Source organism: Urocitellus parryii, chromosome 3 (assembly GCF_045843805.1).
Source record: "Urocitellus parryii isolate mUroPar1 chromosome 3, mUroPar1.hap1, whole genome shotgun sequence".
Classification (NCBI taxonomy): Eukaryota; Metazoa; Chordata; class Mammalia; order Rodentia; family Sciuridae; genus Urocitellus; species Urocitellus parryii.
This window is the reverse complement of record NC_135533.1, coordinates 5,653,120-5,679,205: the sequence shown is the minus strand read 5'-3', so window position 1 is coordinate 5,679,205 and position 26,086 is coordinate 5,653,120. Positions and strand designations below refer to the sequence as shown.

Sequence of the window (26,086 nt, the reverse complement as noted above, 5' to 3'; positions counted from 1 at the left end):
GCCCCCACCTACCCCTGGTCTTGTCTGTCTGTCTAGTGGAAGTGGCAGGGAATGGGGTACTCAGCCCTGCTCTGTCACAGAAATGAGATTCACAACAGGGAAGGAAAGGGACTTTAATGAAAAATCAAAACATAGGGAGCCAAAGTGCAAATTGTCCACCCCCCATAGGGGGGCCATCCTGAGCCCCATGTGCATCCCCTCACCCTCCTTCAGGCCCCCAGCGGAGGCCTAAGGCCTGGAGCTTCTGCCTAAGGTAGCTCTTGAGCTGGGGCAGGCCTCTCTGTGACTCCAGTTCCTCAAAGGGCAGCTGTGGGGAGAGGACACTGGGTTACCTGCATGGCAGGGATGAGGATGAGGATCGGGTAGGGTGGGGCCTCTCACCGGCAGGAGCTGGTAGCCCATTAGGCCCAGGTGCCGCTCCCTCAGGGCACGGGAGCCCAGCAGCACCCTACCATCCCGGCAGAAATGCCAGCGTTCACGCAGCATCAGCACCACCCTGGAAAGGAGTAGACATGTTATGGGTGCTCTTGGCCAGGGGGTCAAGATTCCCACACCCTGCTTTCTTACCTTTGGGCAGGGTCACGGGTTGTAGGATTAGAGGCAGCCTGTCCCTGTGGACAGGACCTTGGTGGGTAAGGTAGAAAGGGGTCTTGGGTCCTCACAGGAAGCACAGCACCAGAGCTGCTGACACACAGCAGGAAGTCTGCAGGGAAGAGAGCCAGGGCCTTAGCCTAGCTCCACTTCTGGAGCTGCCCCCCCACCTGGAGCTCACCTGTGCAATAGCCGGGAGGCACAGTCAGGTCCTGGCGGTATTTCTCCTCCCCCAGCAGCTGGCGCAGCCCCTCAGCTACTATGTCCTTGTGACTGAGGGGAAATGATACTGGTAGAAGACAGGCCCCAAGGTCTCATCCCAGTCTGTCCATAGCACCAACACCCAGGAAAAATCCCTTGACTGGTCAGGGCCCATTTTTTTCCCCTCTAGGACCACTAAGCACACTGGTGCAGGTACTGCTGTCTATGGTCTCTAGCTGTTCTACAGTGCTTCTCTGGCTCTCCCTCCCCTTACCCCAGACTGCCTGCCCACCTGTACTTGCAGCGGGCACGGTCGGTGATGAGTGGCTGCGGAAAGATGGGCACTTGCTGCCTTCGGGGAAGGCGGGGGCCCCGGTATCCTGGGAGCTCCAGCTCCACAGCCGCGTCAAGCAGGGAGAGGTAGCGTCGAACAATCAGAGCGTGAGGGGTGCCTGTGGGGAGGTGGGGACTGGAGTACCCCGTGTAGGCCAATGATCCCTGGGTGCTCCCTGACCTCTGGGGTCTCAGGCCCCTCCAGCCATCCTCTCTGCATACCACTGATGTGGTTGATAAAACCCGGGGAGAAGACAAAGTGCAGGGCTCTGAAGGGCAGGCACCGCAACTGGCACAGTGACATCAAAATGTTGACTGTGGCCAGGGGTGCCACCCCTGCCTCCCGAGCCAGGATCCTCTCAAGGCAGGGCATAAACTGCTGCTCCAGGGGTAGGTAGTTCAGCCGCCCAAAGGGCAAGACCAGCTTCTGTACCACCTGTGGAGAAGAGCAGCATGTAAACTGGCAGGAAGTGCTGCTCCAAGTCTCTCAAGCTGAGTGTTAGGCAGGAATGGCCTAGCCTGTAACGTCACTGTCAGGCATAACACTCCTCTACCCCAGCATATACACAAGTTCAACAGTATAAGCAGTGTCTTTGAGCCAAATGTGACCAGACAAGTAGAAGGTACATTCTGTGGGGTCTGGCCTGCAGACTTGGAAAAGCAGGACAGGCAGAACTAGGATGAGGCTGAGTGCTTTGGTACAACTGCTGAGCTCTTGGCATCCATGTTGGTTATGGGGGTTGGAAAAGCCAACACAGAGATATACTCCCCAGGGCATGGAGCAGAGCAACCTAGCTAGAGTGTTTCTGCCAGAGGAAGAGGCTAGTCACGCTGGACAGGAGGCTAGGCTTGACCTGGTCACTGAGGATGACTCACAGAGGAGCATGGGAGGGTGGGAGGCAAGCCCACCTTGCTGCTGAGCTGAGCTTCCTGGACCACCAGGAAGTGGGCAATGGCTTCCAGAAGCTGGGGCTCCCGCAACCGATGCCGAGCGAGATGCTGGGCCAGAAGGACCATCACATGAGGAGTCAGTTCTTCTGGCCTTGCCTCTGTGAAGAACAGCCCTCACTTCATGCTGGGCCCTGACCGCTGGCAGGCTAGACTGCCAGCCCAGACAACTTAATTCCCATGTCCTCCTCAGCCCCTGCCCTCCATTTGCCTTCCACCCTCCAGCACCTGCCAGGCTGCTGATCAGATTCTGCCTCGGATACCGCAGGAAACGGGGGCAGCTCAGAGCAGCTTCTAGCCTTTGTCCACCACGGAGGACAGGCTGCAGAGGGGGAGGTGGCTTTGGAGGGAGGCGAAACCTTCGCTCCTGCTCCAGGGCACATACCAGAGGTCCATCTGATGGAAAGCCTGAGAGGAGGCAAAGGAGGTCCTGATGAGAGAGTTGTGCTGTTTTTTTTTTAATTATGGGGTGAGTCCTGACCTCTCTCCCCTCCATTTCCTGAGCAGGAATATACACTCGAGTTTATGTGAAAACACTGGAGAAATGTGAAGTTTCAGGTGGATATGTATCAGAGCAGTCTGTCAGGGAAAGCTTTATACAAAGGTGGCAAAAGGCCCTCAACTCCTACCAAGAACTGCAGTGGCTTCTGAGAGCACTGTAGAAGGAAGCTGGGGTGGCACCCTGTGAATCTGGAATGAATGCTGTTCAACTTGTGACATCTGTCGTGGATACAGGAGGGGCAGTAACAAGTGTATCTGGGTATGTGCTACTCCTGGGCAAAAGCAGTGACCTGTGTACTGTTCTCTCCCTTTATCCTTCCCTAAGCCCCCACACCCCCAGACACCCTCCTCACCAAGTAAGACTGCAAGGTGCAGACACACGTGGATGGTATGAATGTCAAAGGAGGGGCAGTTTCGGATGATGAGCTGACTCAAGTCCTGCAGTGTGGCCTGCTCCACAGGAGGGGGCCGAGGATGAGACCCCAAGAGCTGGCCCAGGCGACGAAGTGCCACAGGATAGTGGTGGGCGCGCACCTTGGTGGGGTTCTGGCCCAGCCAGCGCAGTAGCTCCCCAGGACTCTTCGCCTGTTCCAGAAGCCGCTGCAGTCCTTGCACATGGCCTGCACGGGGCCCTCCTCCAAGAGGCCGGTCCCCCCACTTGCTGGGCCCCAAACAGCAGGGCTGTACTGGCGGGATCAGCAGCAGGCCAGACAGCCGAGCAGGGGAGGCCTGAGCAGAGAGCAGGACTCGAAGCATGGAGCTGGGTGATGGAGACCCTGAGGGTGGCCCAGAAAAGGGGGTGAGGTTTCCTCCAAAGGGGCAAAGGACTCAGTCTACTCCTTACCTCACTCCCCATCCAGAGGGGCCTGGGGTCTGAGCAACCCTCTGTGACTGCTCTGGTCCTGTTCTCCACCCTGCCCTCTTTTCCTTTTCATTCCTTGAAACAGCAATCCTAATCCTTCAGTGTGCTCAGCGCAGCGCAATTCACAAAGCAATTCCACATGCACTATCTCCTCTGATGCACTATCTCCTCTGATGCTCCGTACAGGCCGATGAGGAGTCGCAGGGCTGGCATTACCTCATTTCACAGGTGGAGAAACCAAGGGCCAGAGCGACGAAGAGGTTAAGTTAAGCCCGAGGTCATTCACGGGTTAGTGGTCGCGCCCAGCCTGGAGCCAGGACGGCCCCGCGATGCACCCTCCCGACCACCTCCCCCTCCCGCAGGAGGCGGCGGCGGCACGGAGGGCGGAACGCGGGCTCCGCAGCAGGACGGTGCTGGGTCCCATGCTGGGCGCTCCCACTTACCAGCTGCGTGACCTTGGGCAAGTGGCTTCGCCTCTGCCTAAGTCTCCTCACCCATGAAAAGAGAACACAGCGCCCCAAGTCGAAGGGTGCGCGCGGAGAAGAGAGCGCAGCTTTGAGAAGGCGAGGAGTCCGCGATGCTGGGGGCCCACACACCCGCCCTGGCCCGGGGACGTCAGGAGACCGTGGCCACCGCCGCTAACGCCAGCTCCCGCCGCCCTCCCGCGGCCCGCCCCGCAGGCGCCACCCTACATGACTCCCCAGGCCCCGCGCAGGTCGCTCCCTCAGTCGGTCTCGGGGCCCGGGAGCCGGGCTCCCCCCGCGGCCTCCTCATCGGCGGCCCACCGAGTCCGCCATCTTCCCAGCAGCCCCCGAATCGCAGCCTGCACGCCAATCCCGGCGCAGCGCTCGGCCCGCAGAGACGTGGCTCCCGGCAGGCGCTGCGAGCCGGGGCGCCTTGAGCCCGCCCCCCGCTTCCGGGAAGTGCGCGCGTGGCGCGCGAGGCGGGGCCACAGCTAGAGGGGCGGAGCTGCAGAACCAAAAGCTAAAGCTGGCGGATCTGCGCAGAGTAAGGGGTCAGTTGCCGGCCTGAGCAGGTTGCAGGGGCCTGAGGGCCTAGTACTCGTCCTTTCCCCTTTTCTCCCGGAGCAAGGCCTTCCCGCCCTCCCCACCTCAGCTCCGCACAGACACACAACAGAGTGAAAACTTCACAGTTATTTTAATCTGCACAAGTTCCAGAGAATGCCTCTGCCCCTCCCAGCTCCCTGTCACCAGCCTCCCACAGTCCGAAGGTGCCCAAATCAGCCAAGGAGGTCTTGGGACTAAGGATGGCTGAGTCCAAAGGCAGAGCACTAAGACGGGCCCAGGGGAGTGGGCCGTCTTTGTTCAGGGCCAAGGCAACGACAGCAAGTGCCTGACCCTGAAGAGCCAACTGTCAGTGAAGGCTGAGGGCCAGCAGCCCCAGAAGGTGGTCCAGAGCCATGGAGATCACAGGGGCGGGACTCTGCCAGTTCCCGGAGTCCCCTGCGACGCAGGGCTGGGCTCCAGGGTAATGGGAAGAGGCAGGCTGGAGAAGCTGGCCTGGGAAGACAGCAGCTCCCACCACGACGTGGGGAGTGAGGTCCAGAGGGGTTGGCTACACCACCAAGAGCCCGTGGAGGCACTATGGGCGGTACATGGCAAAGGCCAGGAGACTGAGGAGCAGGGTGAAGCCGGCTAGGCCCAGGGTGGCGGTCAGGGGAAAGAAGGGCCGGTACTGGATCTGGCAGTACCAGAGCAGGAGCAGCAGCAGCAGCAGCAGGGGCAGCAGCAGGCTGCCGATTTCCAGCCCGGAGGGGCCTGGCTCTGACCCCGGTGGGCAGGGGGGATGTGGGGAACCGACCCTCGTTGACACGTGGCAGTGGAGTACGCAGTTGGGAGGGAGGTGAAGGCTGCCCAGCGTCTGACTGTCGTCTCCTAGAAGCTGGCCTTGGTAGATGAGTCGCACCTGGTGTTCCCGGCCGGGAAACTGGGTCCTGAGGAGAGAGGGACCTGGGTAAGAGAGCAGGCCTCAGGCAATCCTAGTCCCTTGCCCAGAGCAAGGCTCCCATTCTTCCCTTTTGCCCTCCACACACCACCCAGGCAGTGGCCTCTGGGGGGCAGTCTGTTGCAGGGGAACAAGAACAGTGTATACTTTAGGCAGCTCCATTCCCTCAAGCCGAAAATAAGGGAGGAGTCTCAGATATTTCTGGTGGCCCAGTCTATCTCACCCCATTCTTTAGCATTTGATTCCTACCCTCTTTCCCGCTTACCTTTTCAAGGAGCCAATGGTGTCATGAGGCCAGGCTCTGGCCACCTGCTCCGAATCATTGAGGAATTTGAGCCGTAGCACGAGGGGCTCCTGTGGGGAGTCTGGGGGTGGTGTTGTTGCAGTGACTCCAGGCTCTGGCTGTGCAGCTTGACCTCTGTGTCTCAAGCTGGGGGACTCGGCCCCTGGAGCCTCTCCTCTGATGCTGTCAGTGGCTGCCATGACTTCGCTGGGTTGGGCTGGCGTTGAAGTCCCCGGTGGTTGGGGCAGGGTATCGGAGCCCTCCGTGGTATGTGTTGAGACCCAGGCAAGGGCCAGCACCAGAAGGCAGGCAAGCACCGCAAAAAGGATGGTCACCTCATCACCCACCCCTTCAATCAAGGCCATGGCACCTGCCTGCCGTGCTACCGAGCTGGAGAGGACACAAAGAACAGGTGAGGGGCTGGCTCTCTGGCCAGGAGCCCTCCTAACTTCAACAGGCTTCTGACCCCACCCTGCCACAATTCTCCCACAGTCCTGATTCTTCTGTTCCCTTAACCATCCCTGGTACAGACTGCTCTATATCCCAGTCATCCCAAATTTGCCATGTTTTGCCCCTTCCCATCACCAAATCGAAAGTCCTAACTTTGTAACCTGAGTTCTAGGTCTTCTAGCTCAATTCACAGAAACCCTATCTCCAGCAAGGTGTTTGACCTTCTAAACAGCCGGTTCCCTAAACTTAACCCCCATCAAACTTCACCCTAAAGCTTACCTGTTCTTTTGATCACTTCATCTCAAAGTTTTGTTTACTCCTTCGCCTATTTCACCCCAAGTTCATATAATGCTCTGTAACTAAGTTTCTCCAAGAGGCTGAAAAAGGGTCTTCAAGCCCACCTCACCCCACCCCTGCATTTCTAGCCTTACCATTTACCCAAACCCCACCCGCGGCACGGGACTCCTTCCCAAAGCTTCCCCCACACTAAACGTGAATATCCGCCCTTGGGCAATCTGGAGTCTCCGCGCGCTACCACCCACCCAGCAGGTCCCCTCTTGGTCCACCCAAACCCTCCCCGCGGCAACTCGATTCCGCGCCTCCACGGGAAGCCTCTCCAAACCCAGCGACCGCCAGACCCAGATCCAGTTCGGGAACCCAAGACTGCGCCCTCCCCACCCCCACTGCCCCATCACCCCTCCCATCTTTCTGCCCCCCGAGCCACAGGAGGGCACAGCCGATCCCGGGGCGGGGCGAGGGCGGCCCAGCCCAGACCTGGGGCGGCGGGGTGGGCGCGGCCAAAGCGCGGGGACTCACCGCCCGGCTCCGCTAGCTCCATCTCGGCCCCTCGGGCACTTCCGGGCGGGAGGCGCTGAGGTCGCAGACACCTGAGGCACCGCTCCTAACCAGCCGCCGCGGCCCCGAGCATTGTGGGATTTGTAGTCCGCGCTGGCATTGCCCGCCTTCCGCCCTGCGGACCCACGTGCAGGGCTCGGTCCGCTGCTCAGGCTGTCCGCCTGTCCGCCGCAGTCGGGGCTGGCGGGAGCGACTCGGGTAATTGTGCTATTCAGCAGAGATTTTGACCTCGGCAGGATTCGTCCCCTTCGCCGCCAGCAGCCAGGGCATCTGTCACTCCAGACACCAACGTCAGCTGAGCACGTCAGAGCACCCTTGTTAGTGATGCAGTGATGAGAGCGCTTGAGAGCTCAGGTGGCCACTACCCCGGCTTTCCCTATGTCAGAGTGGATGCCAGGAAGCAACTTGGCCTTCCAAGTTGACGCTTCAGCCCAGAGCTCAGTAGGCGTGAGCTGTCCCATCTGGCCAGCTGAGGATACCTATCTTCTTCAGGACTGGCCCCTCCTCGATCTTACTCTCACAGAACTGTGAAAGAAGAGTGGACTTTGAGCACAAGACCTGATCCCTTAATCTGTGCTCATCAGCAACTCATTCTCTGGTGGATTGTTAAATCTCATTAAACATGTTTCTTCGTTTCTAAAATATACCTCATAAGTCCATTGAAAAGCGAGAAATTCTGTATTTTATTAAACAAATGTGAAAACTATGTAAGATTTGTACACAGTAAATATTTGCAGTAGGATTTTCCCTCTTTCCTCTGGGCTCTTTGTAGCCACAGGAATTACTCATCCTGGATTTTATACATCAGTCTTTGTGGGGATGATCAGGTGCTGAGGATGTAACCCAGGGCCTGGTACGTGCTAAGCAAGTGCTCTTCCACTGAGCTATACCCCCAGCCCTACAGAATAGTCTTGATTCAAAATAATCTACCCTAGTCTTCCCAATACCTCATACCTACTTGTGGGAGCAAGTGCCCAAAATGTTGCTTTGGTTTAGATTTATGAAGTACAGAACTAATGTCAGTGGCATATGCTTATAATCCCAACGACTCTGGAGACTGAGGCAGAAGGACCACAAGTTGAAGGCCAGACTCAGGAACTTAGCGGGGTCCTGAACAACTAGTGAGACTTATCTCAAAATAAATAAGTAAATAAATAAATAATAGGATGGGGATGTAGCTTAATGGTAAAGCCCTGGCTGGATTCAATCTCTGGTTTAAAAAAAAAATTACAGAACTAACTTATCTCTACCCTATTCCTTCATCTATGCTACAAATATTCATTAAACATATACATACTATTTACCAGGCATTGTTTAAGATGCTAGGAACAAAATGCCCTCATGTGGCTGTTATACTAATGGAAGAGACAGACTGTGGACAGCCCACCATTTTTAAGACAGGTATGTGCTGGTGGTTAGGGCAACATATTGGAGGAGCCCTTTCCTCTTAGCATCTCTCTGAGAAAGTATATTTGGTAAAGCTCCTTGATGTCAATTCTAATTAAGCATCTAAAAGAGATGTTAGTGTTGCTTTTAGAAATGAAAAGCAACAGAACTAGGTTTTTTGTTGAACCAATCTATTTTGCAGATGAAGTTCAGAGAGGGTACAAGACATCCTTAAGGTCATATAGACAAACTTACATCTCTCAGGAGCTTGGGAGGTCCCTAGTTTGCACCTTTGGAAGTAGAATTTAGGAATGGTGACTGTGTTGGTTGGTAACTGGAGCAGAGTTGTATAAGTAGCTGAATGGCAGACATCTTTATGCTAGGAAAAGATCCTGCTTGACCTGGGAAATATGCGCCAGTGTTACTCAAAAGATCCCTGGGTGTAGTTCTGGCAGATTTATTGGCTGGGTTTTAGGGAGTGGGTATGTGTTGGGTATGGGGGCTAGCAGAACTGCAGATAGCTTCAGCAATGAGAATGCAGAGAAACTGGGACATTTGGGACACTGAAGGGAGCTCTCTAGCCTCAGGTGAGAAATGGCAGGATGGACACGGAGGTGAGAACAAGGAAAATTTTAAGAGCCATGGGGGCTCTAATGAATCTCTTGATAGGGGGGAGAGAGCACAATTGATTCCTCTCTCTTTTCCTCTGTGCACCTTGGGCAGCATTCAGCGAACCCTCCCCAGCCTGGCACGGAGGATCTTTTAGAAGAAGCCGGTCATAAGAAGGGCGAAGATATTGTTCATCACTGTCATTTCCACCGACTCTGAGATGAAGCTCTCAGGGAGAAGTGGAAAGAGCGGCCGGGAACCAGCCTCTGAGTTGTAGCCAGCAGAGGAGACCAGGGCGGGGCGCCAGGGAGAGAAAACCCCAGGGCGGAGTAGTCTCTAGGGCTGACCTCAGGGCCCGGGTACAGGAGAGTCTGTGCTGCACTGAAGTCAGGACCATATAAACGAGGCGCACTTGAGCCTCGGAGGGCTTCGCTGCGAATCAGTCGCGTTTATCAGCTCCCTCAGGCGCAGGGCACTACTAGGGCATTGCCCAGAGATACGAGACCCTCCCAGACCAGCGCAAGGAGGCGAAAGCGACAGCCGGCCCGAAAGGGGCCCGGATAGCAGTGTTGCGGCTCCGGTGGCCCGAGAGCGAGCTGTGGGGGGGGCTAGCGAGCGGGCGGAAGGGCCGAGGCCGGGTGGGCGGGGCCGGGGCCGGAGCGCGCAGCTCAGGGGTGGAGGCTGCAACGCCAGCGAGCGAGCCAGCGAGGGGCGGGGGCGCAGAGGGGCGGGGGCGGGGGTAAACGGGGAGGGGGGCTCCGGCTGCGTGTGCCGGAGCCGGCGGGGGCGGCGGTGCGTGCGCATGACGCGGGGGGAGGGCCCCGGCCGCGCGCTCCCGGTCCCGTTGTTGTTGCCGCTGGAGGCTGCTCCGAGGCAGCGGGATCGCGGCGCTGAGAAGCTCCCGGCGGCGGCCACAGCGTGTGCGGAGGTGCCTCCTGGCCTCGGCCCCCGGTCCCCGGCCCCATGCACTAGTCCTGCGCCGCTCGCTCCGTAGTCCCGGCCTGGCCAGCCCCGCGCGCCCGCTAGCCGCCGCCGCCGCGCCGCCCCGGGCCCCGGTCGGGCCCGCCTCGGGCCCCGCGGCTCCGGAGCCATGAACTTCCAGGCGGGCGGGGGGCAGAGCCCTCAGCAGCAGCAGAGCTTGGCGGCTCCGGGGGCCGGCGGCGGCGGCGGCGGCGCGGGGGGCGGCGGGCAGTTCGGCGGCGCGGGGCCCGGGGCCGGGGGCGGCGGCCCCTCGCAGCAGCTGGCCGGTGGGCCCCCCCAGCAGTTCGCGCTCTCCAACTCGGCGGCCATCCGGGCCGAGATCCAGCGCTTCGAGTCCGTGCATCCTAACATCTACGCCATCTATGATCTGATCGAGCGCATCGAGGATTTGGCGCTGCAGAACCAGATCCGGGAGCACGTCATCTCCATCGAGGGTGAGCAGAGCCGGGGGCTGCGGGAGCCTGAGTGTGCTGGCCCCTCCATCCCCGGCCCGGGGTTCCACGGGCCCAGACCCACCCAGCTTTCACCCTCAGGGGTCCTTACGCGCCCGAGGTCTGGGCCACGCGGTTTGCTGATCTGCGCTGTAGAGCCCAGGTTCAGGCTTTGGCGTATCTGGTCCAGGGACACTTTGGGATTTGGGGATCGGTATCGAGCCAGGGGACACGTTTTCCTTTCATTGTGCTCCAGAGTGGTGTCGCCCCGGGGACGTGTGCGCTCGGAGTTGCGGGGTGGGGAATGGGGGCTGGGCCCAGATCTGGTCAGGCATGGCCAGGAGGGTGGACGCGACTGATAGCCTCCGCGGGCTGAAAGGTGGGGCCGAGACTCTGGAGGCTTCTTAGCTGCTTCCTGGGCCCTTCCCAGCGATGGGGCTGGGGTTCGGAGCCTCTCCTTAGTGGATGGCAGCCTTCCCGGGCCCAGCGCCCACTGGCCTAGGAGGGTGGCGCTCGCCGAGGCTCCCTCTCCCGACTCACACCTCCAATGCCTCCGCGGCCTGGCGGGCGCGGGCCAGGCCTGGCGCGGGGCTGGAGCGCCGCGATCGCGTGGGAGGCGTCGGCTGGTCCGTTGGCTGCTTGGTCGGGTCCCGACCGCGCTGGGCAACCGCGCCTGCTCACTCTGAAGGCTTGCGCGAGGCTGGCGGGCGCCGACTGACCTCCAGGGACGCTGTGCCTGGCGTCAGGGACCGGAAACCCCAGGCTACTGCGCTTCCCAGTTTTCTTTTCTGTGGGCTCTTGAGTCCTGGACTTGTGGCTGCTGAGGGGCACAGTAAGCCGGGGCACGCTGCTGGCAGATGCTCGACTGCCTCTGAAGTAGTGGGAGCCTGCTGTACCTACAGGCACCCCAGTGGCATGGTGACCTTCCAGCAAGCTTGGGCAGATGGCCCTCACCCTTGGCCATCTGCTTCCTTCTTTCACTCTGTTTGAAGGGAGACGCCCACCAGCAGGTGGTGGGTCTGGCCTTAGTGGTAATGCAGGGAGAGTTAAGGCCAGTTGCTGATGACGTGGAGTGGACAGGGGCCTGTCCACTACTTGGTCCTTACAGTTAGGGTTACATTCCTATCTTCATCCCCTTGTGTGAGGCTCTTGGGGCTCCTGCACCTGAACACCCCCTTTCTGTTTTTAGCCTCCTTGTAGCTGGGGAAGGAATATTGGGTTCCTTGGGAGTAGAAGGCCCCATTTAGAACTCGGGGCCTGCCCTCTTATTGTAACATTCCAATCTGACTTCCTTCTGTCCTTTTCCCAACCTGCTCTCATCTCCTCCCTCTCAAGGCTAAGTTCACTCTGAACTAATTAGGTGACTGAGAAAACTCATTAACATGGATCTGAGTAAATGGCCTGAATCATCATTGTGGCTGGGGACCAGGGGATGGCATTTGTGTGAGCCCAGGGCCCCAAACAGAGAAGATGTACTTTTTTCCCCCCTAGATCTGAAGGTGGTGGGGTAGGGAAAAACCTTCCCTGAGCTTCAGTGTCACCTGGAGGAAATATGAAGTTCTTGATTAACTCCAAGGTGAACTCCCCAGCCCTTTAGAGAGGTGAAGATATTTGGTGGACAGTCACAGAATGAGGGAGACTCTTCTGTGCTGTGAAGGCTATGATTCTGGGATACACTTGGGTTTTTTATTTTAAATTCATCATAACAGGCAGAATTTCCCCTCCTTCTTGACCAACTTCCCCATTGTGGTTTGGAAATACCCCACTGTTCCATCTGCTTAGCCTGGAAGTTTAGTATTGCTATCAAGAAATCCTGGGACTTGATGTCTCACTGTCACCAGACCAGTCCAGTTGTTCCTCACCCATCTGTCCTCAGCTCTCTGCCATCCCTTCCCCATCCCTGCTGCCCTGCTCTCGGGGAGGCCTCCTGGCTCCTTCCCCCTTCTCCTCCTTCCCAACCTCTCTCTTGGAATCTGTCTCTGTTACCCCCACCCCTGCTGGCTTTCTCACTTCTGTCGCCCCAGCTTTTCTGCTGTAGGCAGGCTTCAAAAAAATCCAGACTCCTTCTCCCATTTCGGCCCTGTATGCTTCCTGCTGTAGAGCGCTCCATCTGCCAAACCATATTGCTTCTGTCCTGCAAGGCAGTGTCCCCACCTTCCAAGGTGGAGGGAAACAGCAACTTCTTGGGTGTGTCAGGAAAGAGCCCCCTGTGGGCTGAGCAGACTTGGGCTGTTACATAAACAGAGCCTCCCAGGAGCCTGTGCTTCCAGGGAGGGAACCTCTTTGTGGAAAGGGGCAATATTTCAGAGCCCAAGAAACCCTCTTGTTTTGGCCTGTGCTTTGGTGGAGCGTTTTTGTTTTGTTTTGTTTTGTTTTTGTTTTGTGGTGCTGGGGGTTGAACCCAGGGCCTTATGCATGTGAGGGGAGCACTCTACCAATTGAGCTCTATCCCCAGCCCGTTGGTGGAGGGTTTATTTGTCGCAGCTCTGAAAGTGACAGAACCATTTGGCACTGAGGAAGCTCCATGAGCATCTGATCTTCTGGCCTCTCTCGGCTTCTCTCAGCCACCCCGGTCCTGTGTCCAGGGCTGGAGGAAGCAGGGGACTGTTAGGTTTTCCTGTGTTGCAGGACAGGATTTGGGGGAAGGGGGCAGATTATTTTGCAAAGTTCCTTTCCTACTAAAGGCCAAGGCTAGAGGAAACTTGTCCATCACTTTGTCTCCGAGAAAACAAGAGAAGTGCCTCCATGAGCCTGCATGGGGCCTGGAAGGCACACCATACCCAGGACCTGTGAGCCACCTCACCTCCTGGGGCAGGAGGAAGGGGACTAGGAAAAGGAAGGAGAGGAAGCTGATAGGACTGGGGAAAGGTGGTGCCTCGCTCTCCCTCTGCACTGCTCACTCCCAGGGAAGAGGGTGGTCCTCTGACTCGAGTTAATCTCCTAGAAAGAGGGATGCAGGAGAACCAGGGTCAAAATCCAGATAAGGGACACCAGGCCAAGCCAGCCAGGATCCAAGAGAAGCTGTTGGGAGAAGCAGCCCTGGTGGGGCAGGGTGGGGGGGATGTCCTGGCAGGTGGCCTGGAAAGGCCTGCTGGCCCCTGAGCAGGTGTGCCTGGGGAGTGCTGCACCCTGGGGATGGCGCAGGCAGGCAGGACTCTGGGCCTGGAAGTGGACCATGACTACGTGTGTGCGCCATATGGCTACTATTGTGTGTGCAGGAACTGGGCTTTGTCAGCTAGATGACTTGTTCAGTTTCCCCTTTGTTTTCCCCTAGAGTTCATGGTTTTTTTTAGAATGGAGTTCCTTTGAGCATTCCAGCTGGCCTGGCTGGGCTCTTCTCACCCTTGCCTGCTCACTCCTGAAGTTCCCAGTTTGCCCGCCTACCCTGGTTGTGGGTGCAGTGACATCCTAGAGAGAGTAAGGTGGAGAAATGTGGATTTCTTCCTGTTTGGTTCAAGCCTAGGCTAAGCAGAGAAGGAGCACCAGCTGGGGTTAGGTATGTTGGGGGAGCTCAGAGGGACCTTACTGGAGGGTCCCAGTCTCAGCATCCACACCCTTCCTGGTGGGGCTCCCTCAGGCCTGTCTGTCCCATGTAGGGTATTATAGTGTGCCCTGTGTTTCCCAAGACAGCCTTGTGATGGGGAAAGGCTAGGAATGATGATTATGTTTGGAGACTGGAACCAGTTTGTCTTGCTTCCTGTTCTGGGGGTGGTCTCCACCCTGGCCATGACTTTCACTGTGGGACCTGCTGACCTGGGCATTACTCAGGCCAGGCTCCCTAAAGGCCTCCTATTGGAGCGGTCTGGAATGGGCCAGATCCATTTCTTTCTCTGTCACTCTCTTGGTCATTTGGGCAGTTGGCTGCTTTAGGAATGAAATAGCCACTTCAGGAGTGGCTACTTATGTAGGACTTTGCACACCAGGGTTCCAGGAATTCTGCAAAAGGGAATACTCATGTGGGTGCTGGTAGGCAGGGAAGCTGTGTTTGTTCCAGATCCATTTATGTAGCTCCTACTGTGTGGCCCAGTTGCATCTGGCACCTCAGAAAGCAGGAGAACAAAGGGGAGGATGGGGGAGAGGATACAGGAAGTGCTGGGCTTGGCTGCCCTGGGGACAAAGGCTCAGCAGCAGCAGAGGTCAGAAGGCACTGGGAGTGGGAGCAATAAAGCCCAGATTTTCAGAAAACCAGGGCAAAGCTCAAAGACCTGGGGAGACTCATCAAGTTCCCTGCCCTCAAGGTCAGAAGGGGGGCCGGGAAAGCTCCCCAGCCTTATCATAGGCTGCATGACCTCAAGGTCAGCCAGGTGGGAAAACTTCCCTCATTCTACTCAATCCATGGCCTCTGACCCAGGATACCTTACCAACAAAACAGCCCTTCCTCCTAAGTACCACATGTTGTCTTCTAGCATCATCTATTTCTTCTTTCCTCAGATGATTGCCAGGCCTAGAGCGGCTGGGGCCTGAAGGCACATAGAGGTATTCAAGGCACAGCAAGGTGGTAGTGAACATGGTGGATTCTGTGTATCTGTAGGGGACAGGTGGGTCAGACAGGCAGGACTCTGGGGAAGAATTATTAATGCTTCCTCCTCTATTTTTTTCCACCCTCCCATGTTCTAAGAAACCATTGGGGGGCTGGTGCTTCCCCTTGCAGGACACAGGGTATTCTGGGAAGGTTCAGACAGGAGTGGGGGATGGGGTGTATGTAAGTGGGCTTGCCCTGACTGTACCCACACTGTGCATTTGTACCTGTGAGCCCTCTGCCAGCTGTCTTCACACCATTGGCACAGACAAGGAGGGAGCTCTGCCTTTTTTTGGAAAGCAGGCATCGCTTGAGAGTACAAAGGTTTGGGGCAAACCCCTTCAACTCCCAATGGCACTGTGTGAACATTGACCCATGTTGCTGCATTCACTTTGTACTACACAGGTAACTTGAAGTTAGTTTAATCCGATTGTTTCCTTCTGCCTCCCAGCTGCACTCCACTGCACAGGCCCAGGGCAAGGAGCAACATGGAGCCTGGGCTGCATGGAGCCTGCTCTGGAGTAGGCCAGGGAGGTGAGCAGGCCATGCAGGTGCATAGTGTGCCTGTTAACGCTCTTTCATCTTCCAGCCCCATCCTGGAGACTGGAGGAGGCCTCTTCACCACCACGTGGCTTCCACTTGTGTTCTCTGAGGAACCTCTTTTTTTTTTTTAATATTATTTTTCAGTTTTCAGTGGACACAACATTTTTTTTGTGTGTGTGGTGCTGAGGATTGAACCCAGTGCCCCTGCCCCGCACATGCCAGGCGAGCATGTTACCGCTTGAGCCACATCCCCAGCCCGAGGAACCTCTTTTTTAGGTTGGCAAGTGACCTGTCCATTTTGCACACAGGATAGCGTATGACTTAGAGTAGCCTTCCTGAGGCCACAGAGCCAGGGATTTTGCCTGGTGTTCCAACTCCAAGTCAGGTGCTACTCCCTCACATGGATGGACTAGAGAAGGTTTGGCCAACTGGCACCGGGTCAGCCTGGACAGATGGCTTCTAGGGAAGCTTTTTGAGAATCAAACCACCCTGGAGCCTAACTCACGGAAATTGTTAGAGTATAACTTAGGATGGATCAGACTCTTCTTTGCTCTAATATTCTTTTGGGTGTCTTGAATCTCCAACCAGGCGGTGGCACTCAGGAGTATCACTCCTGTCCATGAGTTGCATGGGTGTAGCATGCATGGAAAGATGCTTGTTCCAAAAACAAATAAAAATACATTAAAAAATTTTTTTTTCATTTAAGCCAATCGTGGTGGTGCACGCCTCTGATTCTAGCTATGCGGGAGGCTGGGAGGCAGAAGGATCGCAAGCTGGAGGTCAGCCTGGGCAACTTAGTAGGTCTCAAAAAATAGAAAGGGCTGACGGTGTAGCTCAGTGGTAGAGCCACCCCTGCGTTCAATCCCTGGTACCACACATGCAAAAAAAATTTCATTCAAATATATGTGTCAGCATTGAAAGTAAGTGCATCCTTGCTGTTGCCAACTCGGGTGCAGAAGGAAGTCGAACATGGCTGTCCTGCCTGGAGTTTCTGTTGTCAGTGGGCTGCTGGGCTCCCTTCTATTCTAGGCTCTTTTCCATCATGGCTGTTGGACCAGTTTCATATTACTGCTGTTTCATAGCAAAGGTGGGGCTTTGTGGAGGATGGTACATGGGGAGATGGCAGCTCTTGGAGTGGGAAGCAAAAAGACCTGGGTTCTTGTCCCTGCTCTGCCTCTAGCTGGCTGGGAAAGCTGTGGCAAGTGGCCTCATGGCTCTGGGCCTATCTTCCTAGAGTCCCATTCTGCTTGGGTCTGCACAGGCAGCCCTGTAGTTGGAATACCGCTTTCTGATCTGGTTCCCTTTGTGAAGTAAGGGACCAAGCTGGACTCGGAGCTGTGTCCCAAGCCTGCCTTATCTCTTGTGGCACTCTGAGACATGCTGCCTTGAGCCCTCAGGGAGCTCATAACTAGAAGAGACCCTGTAGGGAGATGGGAGGTTTTCTGTCCCTCAGTTGCCTCACCTGAAATGGGGAGGGGGTGTCATAACAAAGCCAGGGTCTCAGTCTTGACCATGCTGAGGATCTGCAAGGTCACACATATACCTTGCTTGGGACAGTGGCTGGCACATAGTAAGCACATGTTGACTGGAGACATTATTCTATAAGGCTGCTCAGTATCCTATTTATGGAAAGGGTATGCTGTTTATTACCTACATCCTTGTACATTTGTCTGATCATTTCCTTTGGACAAATTCCCAGAAGAAAATGGTAAGACTATAGATTATGCACATTTTTAGGACTTTTGCTGCCGTTCTGACTCCCAGGGGTAGAGACAGCCTTTTTCCTGTCCTGCTTCCCTGGCAGGTAAGGGAAAATAAAGATTAAATGCTCTTCCTTGGGGTTACTCTGATTACTGTTTATATTTATTTAGATATTTATTTACTAGTAAGAATCATTAAAACTTTTTGTTGGGGCTGGGGATGCAGCTCAGTGGCAGAGCACTCGTAGCATGCACGAGGCCCTTTGTTCCATCCCCAACAACAACCACAAAATTTTTTTTTTGAGAATTTTAATATTTATTTTTTTAGTTTTTGGCGAACACAACATCTTTGTTGGTATGTGGTGCTGAGGATCGAACCCTGGCCACACGCAGGCCAGGCGAGCGCGCTACCCCTTGAGCCACATCCCCAGCCCACAAAATATTTTTTATTGCTCATTTCCATTTGGCTTAATTCTGTTCCTTTCCTTTACTCAATTTTCTCTCTTTTTAAATTTTTTTATTTTTTGAGAATTTCAATATTTATTTTTTCAGTTTTTTTGGCGGACACAACATCTTTGTTGGTATGTGGTGCTGAGGATCGAACCCAGGCCGCACGCATGCCAGGCGAGCGCGCTGCCGCTGGAGCCACATCCCCAGCCCCTTCTCTCTTTTTTTGAAAAACAAAACAAAACATTTTCTTAGCCCCTTATCCCTCTGCTGCGTGGGGCACAGAGTATATAGGCAGGGGCTGCGTTCTTTGTCTTGCTGTGCTGGAGATGGAACCCAGGGCCTCATGCATGACAGACAAGCAAGTGCTCTTATCCCCGAGCCACATCCCCACCTTCTACTCCCCCCCACACACACACTGGGGATTGAACCTAGGGATGCTGTACTACCAGTCTATACCTCCCACCCTTTTTATGTATTTTTAAGATTTCAGGACAGGGTCTCACTAAGTTGCTGAGGCTGGCCTTGAACTTGCTGTCTTCCTGCTGCAGCCTCCCAAGTAGCGCAGCATTCTAGGCGTATGCTGTGCACCCGGCTTCAGATTCCTCTTGGTTTGTTGCTCTTTTTTTCTGATCAAATTTAAAACAATTTTAATCACTCTTATGTAGATTTTTCTAAGTCACATGTTTCTCTGTCGGAAGGTGGGCCCCGTCACCGTCTCCCTCAGTGCCTTGGCCCCACTGGGGGGAGTGGAGAGTGGAGCTGGCCGCGGTCCTCTGAGGGCAGGGTCTGCCCCCTGTGCCCAACTCCAGTCTGCGTGGCCTCGCGTGGCCCTGCCATTGGTGCTTTTGCGCCTGTTGAAAGCGTGTGTTTTCTTGCTTGTCAGTCAGTGCCCCTTCTTGCCATTGATGGTGTTCCTGCCTGTGGCAGTCCTCTCTTGCCTTTTCCTTTGATGCTTTGATGGCTTACAAACCCAAACCCAAGCTCGGGGAGTAGAATGAGAGCCAGCCACAGCGGAGGCAGGCTGAGAGATCTGGACCCCACTCGGGGCCTCCCGCTGTGCTCCTGATGTTGGCGGACACAACATCTTTGTTTGTATGTGGTGTTACAACATCTATGTTTGTATGTGCCCCTCTGCCTGGGCTTGTCCAGGGACCGTGGGCCTCGCTTCTCTGCCTGGAGGATTGTTAAATAGACCCTAAGGGAAGGCCCTGGAGCTTTTGTTTGAGAAGAGTTGTAAAGGTTTGACAGCTTACTCTGCAGCTCCCCTGCCTGGTTATTGCTTCTAGATTGTTCTAGACTGTTCTGCATTGGTGAAGTGGTTGGAGCCTATATAGGGAGAGTACGAACCTGCTCCAGAGTCAGGCTGCCTAGATTTGAATCTCAGAACTACCTCTCTGGAGCTTTGTGCCCTTGGGTGAGTCCCTTGACTTCTCTGTGTCTTGTCTTCATCCTTGGGGAAATAGGGGTAATCAGCATCTGGTTCATAGTGCAGCCATCAAATGAGCAAACAAATGTGAAGCCTGGAGACAGCCTCCGTGTACAGGAGAAGCTTCTGTGTGGTGGCCGTCGTGTCCATCCTCAGAAGCTGGCATGGCATCTCCCTTTTTGCAGGCTGGAGAAGCAAGACTGAAGGAGATGGCATGGGTGTGGCACCTTGTTTCTGTCTGCTCCTGAACCCCAGTATGGGCACTTAGCGGGCAGAGTGTGCGCACATTGGGTAGCCTAGCTAGGCCCAGGGCCGGGGGTGCCAAGTTGGCATTTGAGGTTCCAGTTATGGGTACATGTCCTGGGGACCCTGTATTGTCATATGGGGTCTGCATGTTCACACAGGCACCTAACATTATCTCTATTTTATTGTTCTGTCCGTTTGAAAGTTTCTTTTCTAGGAGCGCTGTGCAGTAGACTTAGGTGAACCATGTATGAATTTAAGTTTTCAATTAATCACATTAAAAAAGTAAAAAAAAAAAAAAAGCAGAATTTTTATTATTAGTATTATGTGTGGGGGGGTAGTGCTGGGGATGAAACCTAGGACCTTGAACATGCTACCACTGACCCGTACCCGGCGCCCTTTTCTTATTTTATTTTGAAGTGGGGTCTCACTAAGTTGCTGAGACTGACCTGAACTTGTGACCTTTCTGCCCCAGTTTCTTATCTTGCAGGGGTTATAGGTGTGTGCTACTGCATTTGGTTTGTGAAATTCTTTTTTTTTTTTTTTTTTACAGTATTCTTCAGCAGTATTCTACCTCTGTGGTATATCCCTAGCCCCTCACTCCCTTTAAAAATTTTTTATTTTGAAAGAGGGACTTGATAAATTGTTGAGGCTGGCCTCAAATTTGCCATCTTCCTGTCTCCGTCTCCCAAGTTGGTGGGATTCTTAATGTATTCTATTTAATCCAATATAGCCAACATATTCTTATTTTAACATACAAATTTTTGGTGAGATATACTGCACTTTTTTTTTTTTTTTCATACTAAGTCTGAAAAAACCACTCTGCGTTTAACCCCCTTGGACCTCTTCATTTAGACTGGTCACATTTCCAGTGCTCATAGACACAAGGGACCAATGATTCTGGTGTGTTACCTAAAAGATAACAAACAAAGAAACTTGTTGGTTGTGGAAATGGGACATGTAAGTGTTTATTTTTGATTCACCCTTTCAGAGGCTTGCATTTAAAATTTTACAGTGTTGTGTCTTTCCTGCAAGTACTGCTGTTTTTACTTAGTTGCTCAACAAGTATTTACTGAGCACTTACAGCTGCTGTGGAGAGTGATCACAGACATCGTTTCAAGGTGTCATTATTCACAGTGGTTCTTCATCCTGTGTATTTTCTTAAAACCTGGAAGGCAGCTGTTGTGGTGGGGAGAGTCACAGGACTTGTCCATGTTCAGGGCTCCGTGGCGAATCAGATGGACATCTGGAGGCCTCCTGCAGGCCTGAAGTGTCACCTTGCTCAGATCTTTCTCTCCTGGCTTTGCTCCTGTTTGTGGGAGGTGCTATCCTGCAGCTCTTTTGGGGGCTCCCTCATCACATTCTGAGCTACCTGTGGGCCTCAGGGGAGCCAGCCCTCCTAGCCATCACAGCCTGGAAGATGCTTGGTGAGGACCCCTTTACAAGTAGGAAGTGATCTCACAGTGGCCAAGCAGTGTCCAGGCTGGAGAGCGGGGAGTGCCTCACTCCCAAGTGCTGCCTGCTCTGCCCAGGGCCTGCCCACACAGGCCACCCTTGCCCCCTTCTGGTAGCCCCCTGCCTAGCCTGGCTCACTCTGCCCACCTTTAGCCCTGGCCTAATCCCGCTCGTGGCCTGGAGCAGCTGCTGCCTTTCCTGGCTGGCATGTGTCTCACACTCCTCTGTGTCCATTGCCTTTCTCCGCTAGACCCTGAGCCCTGTGCCTGTGATCGGGCTGCCCAGTCTACTCCTGGGTCCTGGCCAGCGCCAGGCCTGGCTCAGCGGATGATGGAACCCCGAGCAGCCTCCCTGTCTCTGTGCTGGGTCAGAAAAGCCGGGTCTCCCGAGTCTGCACTTGTGACCCAGCTCAGGAATGTCCTGTAGGACTTGAGGCCAGGGCTGCTCTGGGCCAGCAGAGGTGCTGCCTGGGGCTCTCTCAGGCCAGCTGGGGACAGGGGTAGTGAGGAAGTATTTCTAGGCCTTTGGCACTGTCTCCTTGGGGCCCGAGGGGGAGAAACCAGACGTGGGGACCTGTCACTTGAGGTTCTGAGGAGCCTGTGGGATTCCATCCTGCTCCATCTCAGGTGGCCCATGAGAAGGTGGCAGTGCATTGAGTGCCCTGCAGGGGTCAAAGCCGGGACTCAGGAAGTCACGGGAGTCACAATGACCTGATTTTTAGTTCACGTTCCTGCTGGGCCGTCCAGCTTGCCCCTTAGACACAGATAGAGCTGCTGGTCACCTGTTCAGTTAGGAAATCCTCCAGGAAGTGCAGTGTGACTCTCTCCCAGCTGAGGCTGGGAGCTGGGGTACAGTGAGGCAGGGTGAAGGGACCCAGGTGACAGTGGGGTCTGAGATAAGGAAGGAAGCTCACGGGGTGGCAGCCACCTTTCTTTCTCAGTGGTGTGGGGACAGTGAGCCCCACCAAGCTGTGAGGGTCAGGTGGGGGGTCCCTTGAATCCAGGGTAGAGGACACCAATGATTTCACATCAGGAAAGAGGAGTAGAAGAGACTGAGACACAGACTTAAGTCCAAATAGTTACATATTGATACTCTGCACGGTGGCTCCGAGGGCAGGCTCCGAGGGCAGGCTCCGAGGGCAGCCGTGGGAGCAGCCCTGGAGTATGCCGGCGTCTTCCTTCCCCCGAGATATGAGAACTCTGCTCTGCACTTCATGAGCATTGGGCCCACCCAAGAGACACGGAAGATGCACTTCCTGGGGACCTGGAGAGGGCTGAGGAGGGCCCAGAACAGGCTGAGCTGGGAGGAGGAGGCTCAGAGAGGTTGGAAGAAATGATTTCATGGGTATGTCTGAGAGGCCACTTTCCTGCCCCTCTCTGCTCCTGGGCGGGCAGGGTAGGCTGGTGTCCAGGTGGAAGGATCCACGGGGTGAAGGCAGGGTGATGAAGGGGTCCGAACCTGGGGACCACAGTACCATAGCCTTTTCTTCCAAGGTACCCCAAACTTGACCAGCATAATTTATTTCTGTCACAAGCAGGGGTAGCAGTGACAGCCCTGCCCAGGCATCCAGGCTAGGACCTGGCCTTGGGTATGTGCTGTCCTGAGCAGGAGTAGACCGAGGTCAGGAGCAGGTAGTGGGTGCTGGTACCAAAGGAAATCGTGCTGACAGAACAGCCAGGAACCTTGTCTTGGGAGAATCCAGGAGCTTGCCAAGGGCAGTGAGTGAGCTACTGCAGTACCAAGGTCTGGGCGTGAGGTGGCCTCGGGGGTGCCGCAGCAGACCTGCTGCCCCCCGACAGTCACCACCACACAGGGTTTACTGGAGTAGTGATTTTATCACGAAAGCCGCAGGCGTAGTGTGTTTTTAAACTGTGCAAACGTGCCACCCCACACTCTAGCACTTTGTGTTTGTGCTGCAAATGTCACAAGATTGACGGCTCTTGCTGTGGGTGATGGGGAGTTACAGGGCTGGGGCGGCAGGACCTGCTCTGCCATCTCAGAGGGAGCAGCAAGGAAAGCATGACTTCCTCTTAAAGCTCCCGAGGAAGCCCCTGTTCCCTCCTCATTCTTGTCTTCGTGTAGTTTTTAGAACATCCTTTCAGGGTGCGTGCTGACAGCCCTCGGGCAGGTGGGGAAACTGAGGCGTGGGGGCCCAGGAATCCGCCCAGGCTTCTCGCTCATCCTGGCGGCGGCAGAGCCCGGACCCAGGAGCCTGGCCTCGAAGCTTGTGCTCTGCTGAGGATGTGCTACTGTTCCATGAAGAAATGATAAAACTTTTTAAAATAGGGGAGAAAACTACAAGACTACTGGATAACCTTGGCGTGAGGGCTCCTCCCAAGCCAGCCAGGAGGCCAGAATCCGTAGAGGAGACGACGACAGCTCGCTTCTCCAGCATTTTTTTTCTTAATGACATTGAAAATTTTGATTGTTTTGTTTTACCCCACGTGTTCTCTTCTCTCTCTTCCTCTCATTTTCCCAGGCAGTTGCTGGCATGATGATGCTTCTCCCTGTCTGGGACAGGCTTCTCCAGAGGCCAGGCACATCCTCTCTGCGACCATAATGCCAGTGTGGCACCCAGGAAAACTAACAGGATTTCTCTAATACCATTTAATAGCTGATCCATCATCAGATTTTGCCAGTTATTCCCAGAATGTCTTGAATAGCCTTGGTTTTCCAGAGGCGGAGGGAGCTGGGAAGGACCAGGGGCTCACAGGGGACCTTTTCCCAGCACCCCGGCTTTCTGAAGAGTTAGGCAGTTCTGGTGGGGATGGTCTTTGTTCCAGAAGCTTGCAATGGCAGCCACCTGGGAAGGTTGCACTTGCCTGTTCGCAAGTGCTGCCCGTGAACTTAGGCGGTCTAGAAGCTTGACAGGAAACCATCCTGGCATGTGCTGCAGGCCTGCATCGAGGTTGGCAGGGTAACAGCTGCCAGGGGTCCTAGTTGGGGGGATTCACCCCCTTAGTAAGCAGTCTGTGGGGGTGACACTCCGACCCCCTCAGCTCCCCTGCATGGCTTTTAAACAACCTTTGCCTGCATTGGCAGTCAGGGGATTATGAAAGATGACCTACTTTCTATACACACACACACACACACACACACACATATTTTAGTTGCAGTTGGGCACAATACCTTTATTTTATTGATTTATTTATTGTTATGTGGTGCTAAGGGCCTTGCATGTGCTAGGTGAGCATTCTAAACTGAGCCACAACCCCAGCCCCTGAAAGGTGACTTTGTAATCTCGATGCCCTTCTGCCATCGGAGTGTTCTGTCAGGAAAGCCTCTCCCACCCTGACCTTTTAGCATCCCTTCATCTCTTGGATTTGTGTCCTTGTTCAGGGGTTATCGTCCATCATGAAATTATCCGGTTCAGTCCTCTTTCTGTATTACGTGGTGCGTGTGCAGCACATAAATGGTTAGCACGCCTGTTCCGCAGAGTCCCCAGAAGTAAAGGGGAAAAAAACCCAGGAGAACATCAGGCAAAGGACAGGGTCCGAGAAGGAAGAGAAGGAAACGTGCTGTCGGAACATGACGAGGGGCGCCCTCGCCAGCAGTCAGGGAGTGCACTCCTGTCCCAACGGCAGCAAGGGAGTCACTGCTGATGCTTCGCGGTGGGCAGCTGGGCATTCCCCACTCGGCGGTGGGTGAGTGGGCACGAAGAGTGAGTCAGGCCATCTACCAGCGTGCAGTCTCGAACCCAGTCATCCTGCCCTTCAGAGAGCTCCTGGTGGAAAGGAGATGTAGGTCCACAGGTGCTGATTAGAGCCTGGCTTGGCCTCAGCAGGGCAGTGGTGAGTAACGGAGGAACGTCGCACTATGACATGTCACCAAGCCAACACTGGAGTGGGCCAGCCTGAGCCCACTGACCCAAGGAGGCTGCCAAAGCATCCAGTCTACACTGGCCCTCAGTGTCCTGGGCTGGGGCAGCTTGGTGACACATTAGAGGCAGAGCCCTGTAGTAGTGTGATGGTGTGGGGGCAGGCATGACACCCGGGAAGCTGTTGTGTTTTCAAATCCTAAAATAAAGATCCCTGGCATCGCCCACCCCAAACTTACTTGGGATCCTACCCTGACTCTGCCTTTTGTTCCCAGGTGGAACAGTCTTCCATTTCTGTTGCTTCTTTTTGTGTGTGTGTGCTGGGGATTGAACCCAGGGCCCTGTGCATGCGGGGCAAATACTCTACCAACTGAGCTATATCCCCAACGCCTCTGTTAACTTCTTTTTATAAAAATAATGAACCCTGATGGGCACAGTGGCACACGCCTGTAATCCCAGCAGCTCAGGAGGCTGAGACAGGAGTTCAAAGCCAGCCTCAGCAATGGTGAGGCACTAAGCAACTCAGGGAGACCCTGTCTCTAAATGAAATACAAAATAGGGCTGGGGATGTGGCTCAGTGGTGGAGTGCCCCTGAGTTCAATCCCTGGAACCCCCCCAAAAAAGTAATGAACCCTCCAGGAACATTCGGAAAGCAGAGTGAAATATACATTAAGAAAGATATGAAGAGGCAGGAAAAATCGCGTCACCCAACCAGGTGCAAGCAGGTGGCCGTGACACCATTTCCCCATGTTGCTTTCTTTTTCTGCTTTACACAAGTCCTTGTCGTGTAGTTTATTTATCTATTGTTTTGGTGCTAGGGAATCAAACCCAGGGCCTCGCGCATGGTAGGCAAGCTGCTCTACCACTCAGCTCTATCCCCAGCCCAGGATTTTGTATCTGGTTTTTCGAAAAAGAATAAGTGTGGCCACCTGTGCAGGCCTGATGTTCAGGGCTTCCTGGCCTCTGGGCGGCTGTGCCATTTTCTCCTTTTGTAAATGCCATGTGTCCCTGGGAGGGGAGCCCTGGCAGCCAGAGATCGGCGTTCATGCCTTGTGGCCCAGGGATGGGGGAGCAGGGAGTCAGGGATGGGAGATCAGTGAGGGGGAATCTGAGAGGGCTCTTTTTTTTGGTACTGGGGACTGAACCCAGGGTCCCTTTACCACTGAGCCAAATCCCCAGCCCTTTTTTTATTTTGAGTCAGGGCCTTGCTAAATTGCTGAGCCTTGCCTTGAATTTGCAAGCTACCTGCCTTAGCCTCCTGCCAACGGGATTACAGGTCTACACCACCATGCCGGGCTCAGAGGGCTCTTTTGGGGAAGGGGGATCTGCTTCCTTTAGAAGGAAGGCCAAGGCTGGGCTGTTCCTGGATGGGGAGGAGGAGAAGGTAGGTGGGAGCTGCTTGAAATCTGAACTCTGACTTTGGAGAGGTTCAGGCTTCAGGCCTCGCTCAGCAGGCCCTGAGTCAGCAGAGACTGCCGCAGGCCAGGAAAGCAGTGGCCAGGCCTGAGGAGGCCAAGGCTGTGTTAGCCAGCTGAGC

The 26,086-nt window shown here is 54.9% G+C and overlaps 3 protein-coding genes across 8 annotated transcripts in view; 1 reads left to right on the top strand and 2 right to left on the bottom strand.

Annotated features, from left to right (window-relative positions):
- Positions 1-94: 94 nt before the first annotated feature.
- On the bottom strand, positions 95-4,297 carry Fastk (Fas activated serine/threonine kinase). Of its 4 annotated transcripts, none has more exons than XM_026379785.2 (10): positions 4,129-4,297; positions 2,928-3,350; positions 2,302-2,481; positions 2,002-2,174; positions 1,348-1,561; positions 1,085-1,244; positions 773-864; positions 568-703; positions 382-496; positions 95-307 (listed from the first exon to the last, which is right to left on the bottom strand). In XM_026379785.2, the coding sequence occupies exons 1-10, from the start codon at positions 4,208-4,210 to the stop codon at positions 200-202; spliced, it is 1,683 nt and encodes a 560-aa protein (XP_026235570.1). In that variant the 5' UTR covers positions 4,211-4,297; the 3' UTR covers positions 95-199. The 4 variants fall into 4 exon arrangements, with proteins under 4 accessions (XP_026235570.1, XP_026235571.1, XP_026235572.1 ...); XM_026379786.2 differs by having other exon boundaries at positions 2,035-2,174; positions 4,129-4,296; XM_026379787.2 differs by lacking the exon at positions 4,129-4,297 and adding an exon at positions 3,880-4,055.
- A 278-nt stretch (positions 4,298-4,575) lies between these two features.
- On the bottom strand, positions 4,576-7,043 carry Tmub1 (transmembrane and ubiquitin like domain containing 1). The gene is made up of 3 exons (XM_026379800.2): positions 6,951-7,043; positions 5,667-6,074; positions 4,576-5,390 (listed from the first exon to the last, which is right to left on the bottom strand). Exons 2-3 carry the CDS (start codon positions 6,047-6,049, stop codon positions 5,039-5,041), a joined length of 735 nt encoding a protein of 244 aa, XP_026235585.2. The 5' UTR covers positions 6,050-6,074; positions 6,951-7,043; the 3' UTR covers positions 4,576-5,038.
- A 2,738-nt stretch (positions 7,044-9,781) lies between these two features.
- Agap3 (ArfGAP with GTPase domain, ankyrin repeat and PH domain 3) overlaps positions 9,782-26,086 on the top strand; it is a 52,962-nt gene continuing 36,657 nt past the window's right edge. The window contains exon 1 of one of the 3 annotated variants that reach the window (XM_026379789.2): positions 9,782-10,399. In XM_026379789.2, the coding sequence (XP_026235574.1) occupies positions 10,075-10,399 (325 nt within the window). In that variant the 5' untranslated portion in view covers positions 9,782-10,074. The remainder of the gene's footprint in view (positions 10,400-26,086) is intronic. The other 2 variants (XM_026379790.2, XM_026379792.2) reach the window with 2 other exon arrangements.

Coding starts and splice junctions, on each gene's coding strand:
- Fastk (XM_026379785.2), bottom strand. CDS start 4,210: ATGAGGAGGCCGCGGGGGGAGCCCGGCTCCCGGGCCCCGAGACCGACT. Junction 865..1,084: donor CGTGCCCGCTGCAAGTACAG/GTGGGCAGGCAG, acceptor ATTTCCCCTCAG/TCACAAGGACATAGTAGCTG. Junction 704..772: donor GCCTCCCGGCTATTGCACAG/GTGAGCTCCAGG, acceptor TCTTCCCTGCAG/ACTTCCTGCTGTGTGTCAGC.
- Tmub1 (XM_026379800.2), bottom strand. CDS start 6,049: ATGGCCTTGATTGAAGGGGTGGGTGATGAGGTGACCATCCTTTTTGCG. Junction 5,391..5,666: donor ACCATTGGCTCCTTGAAAAG/GTAAGCGGGAAA, acceptor CTCTCTCCTCAG/GACCCAGTTTCCCGGCCGGG.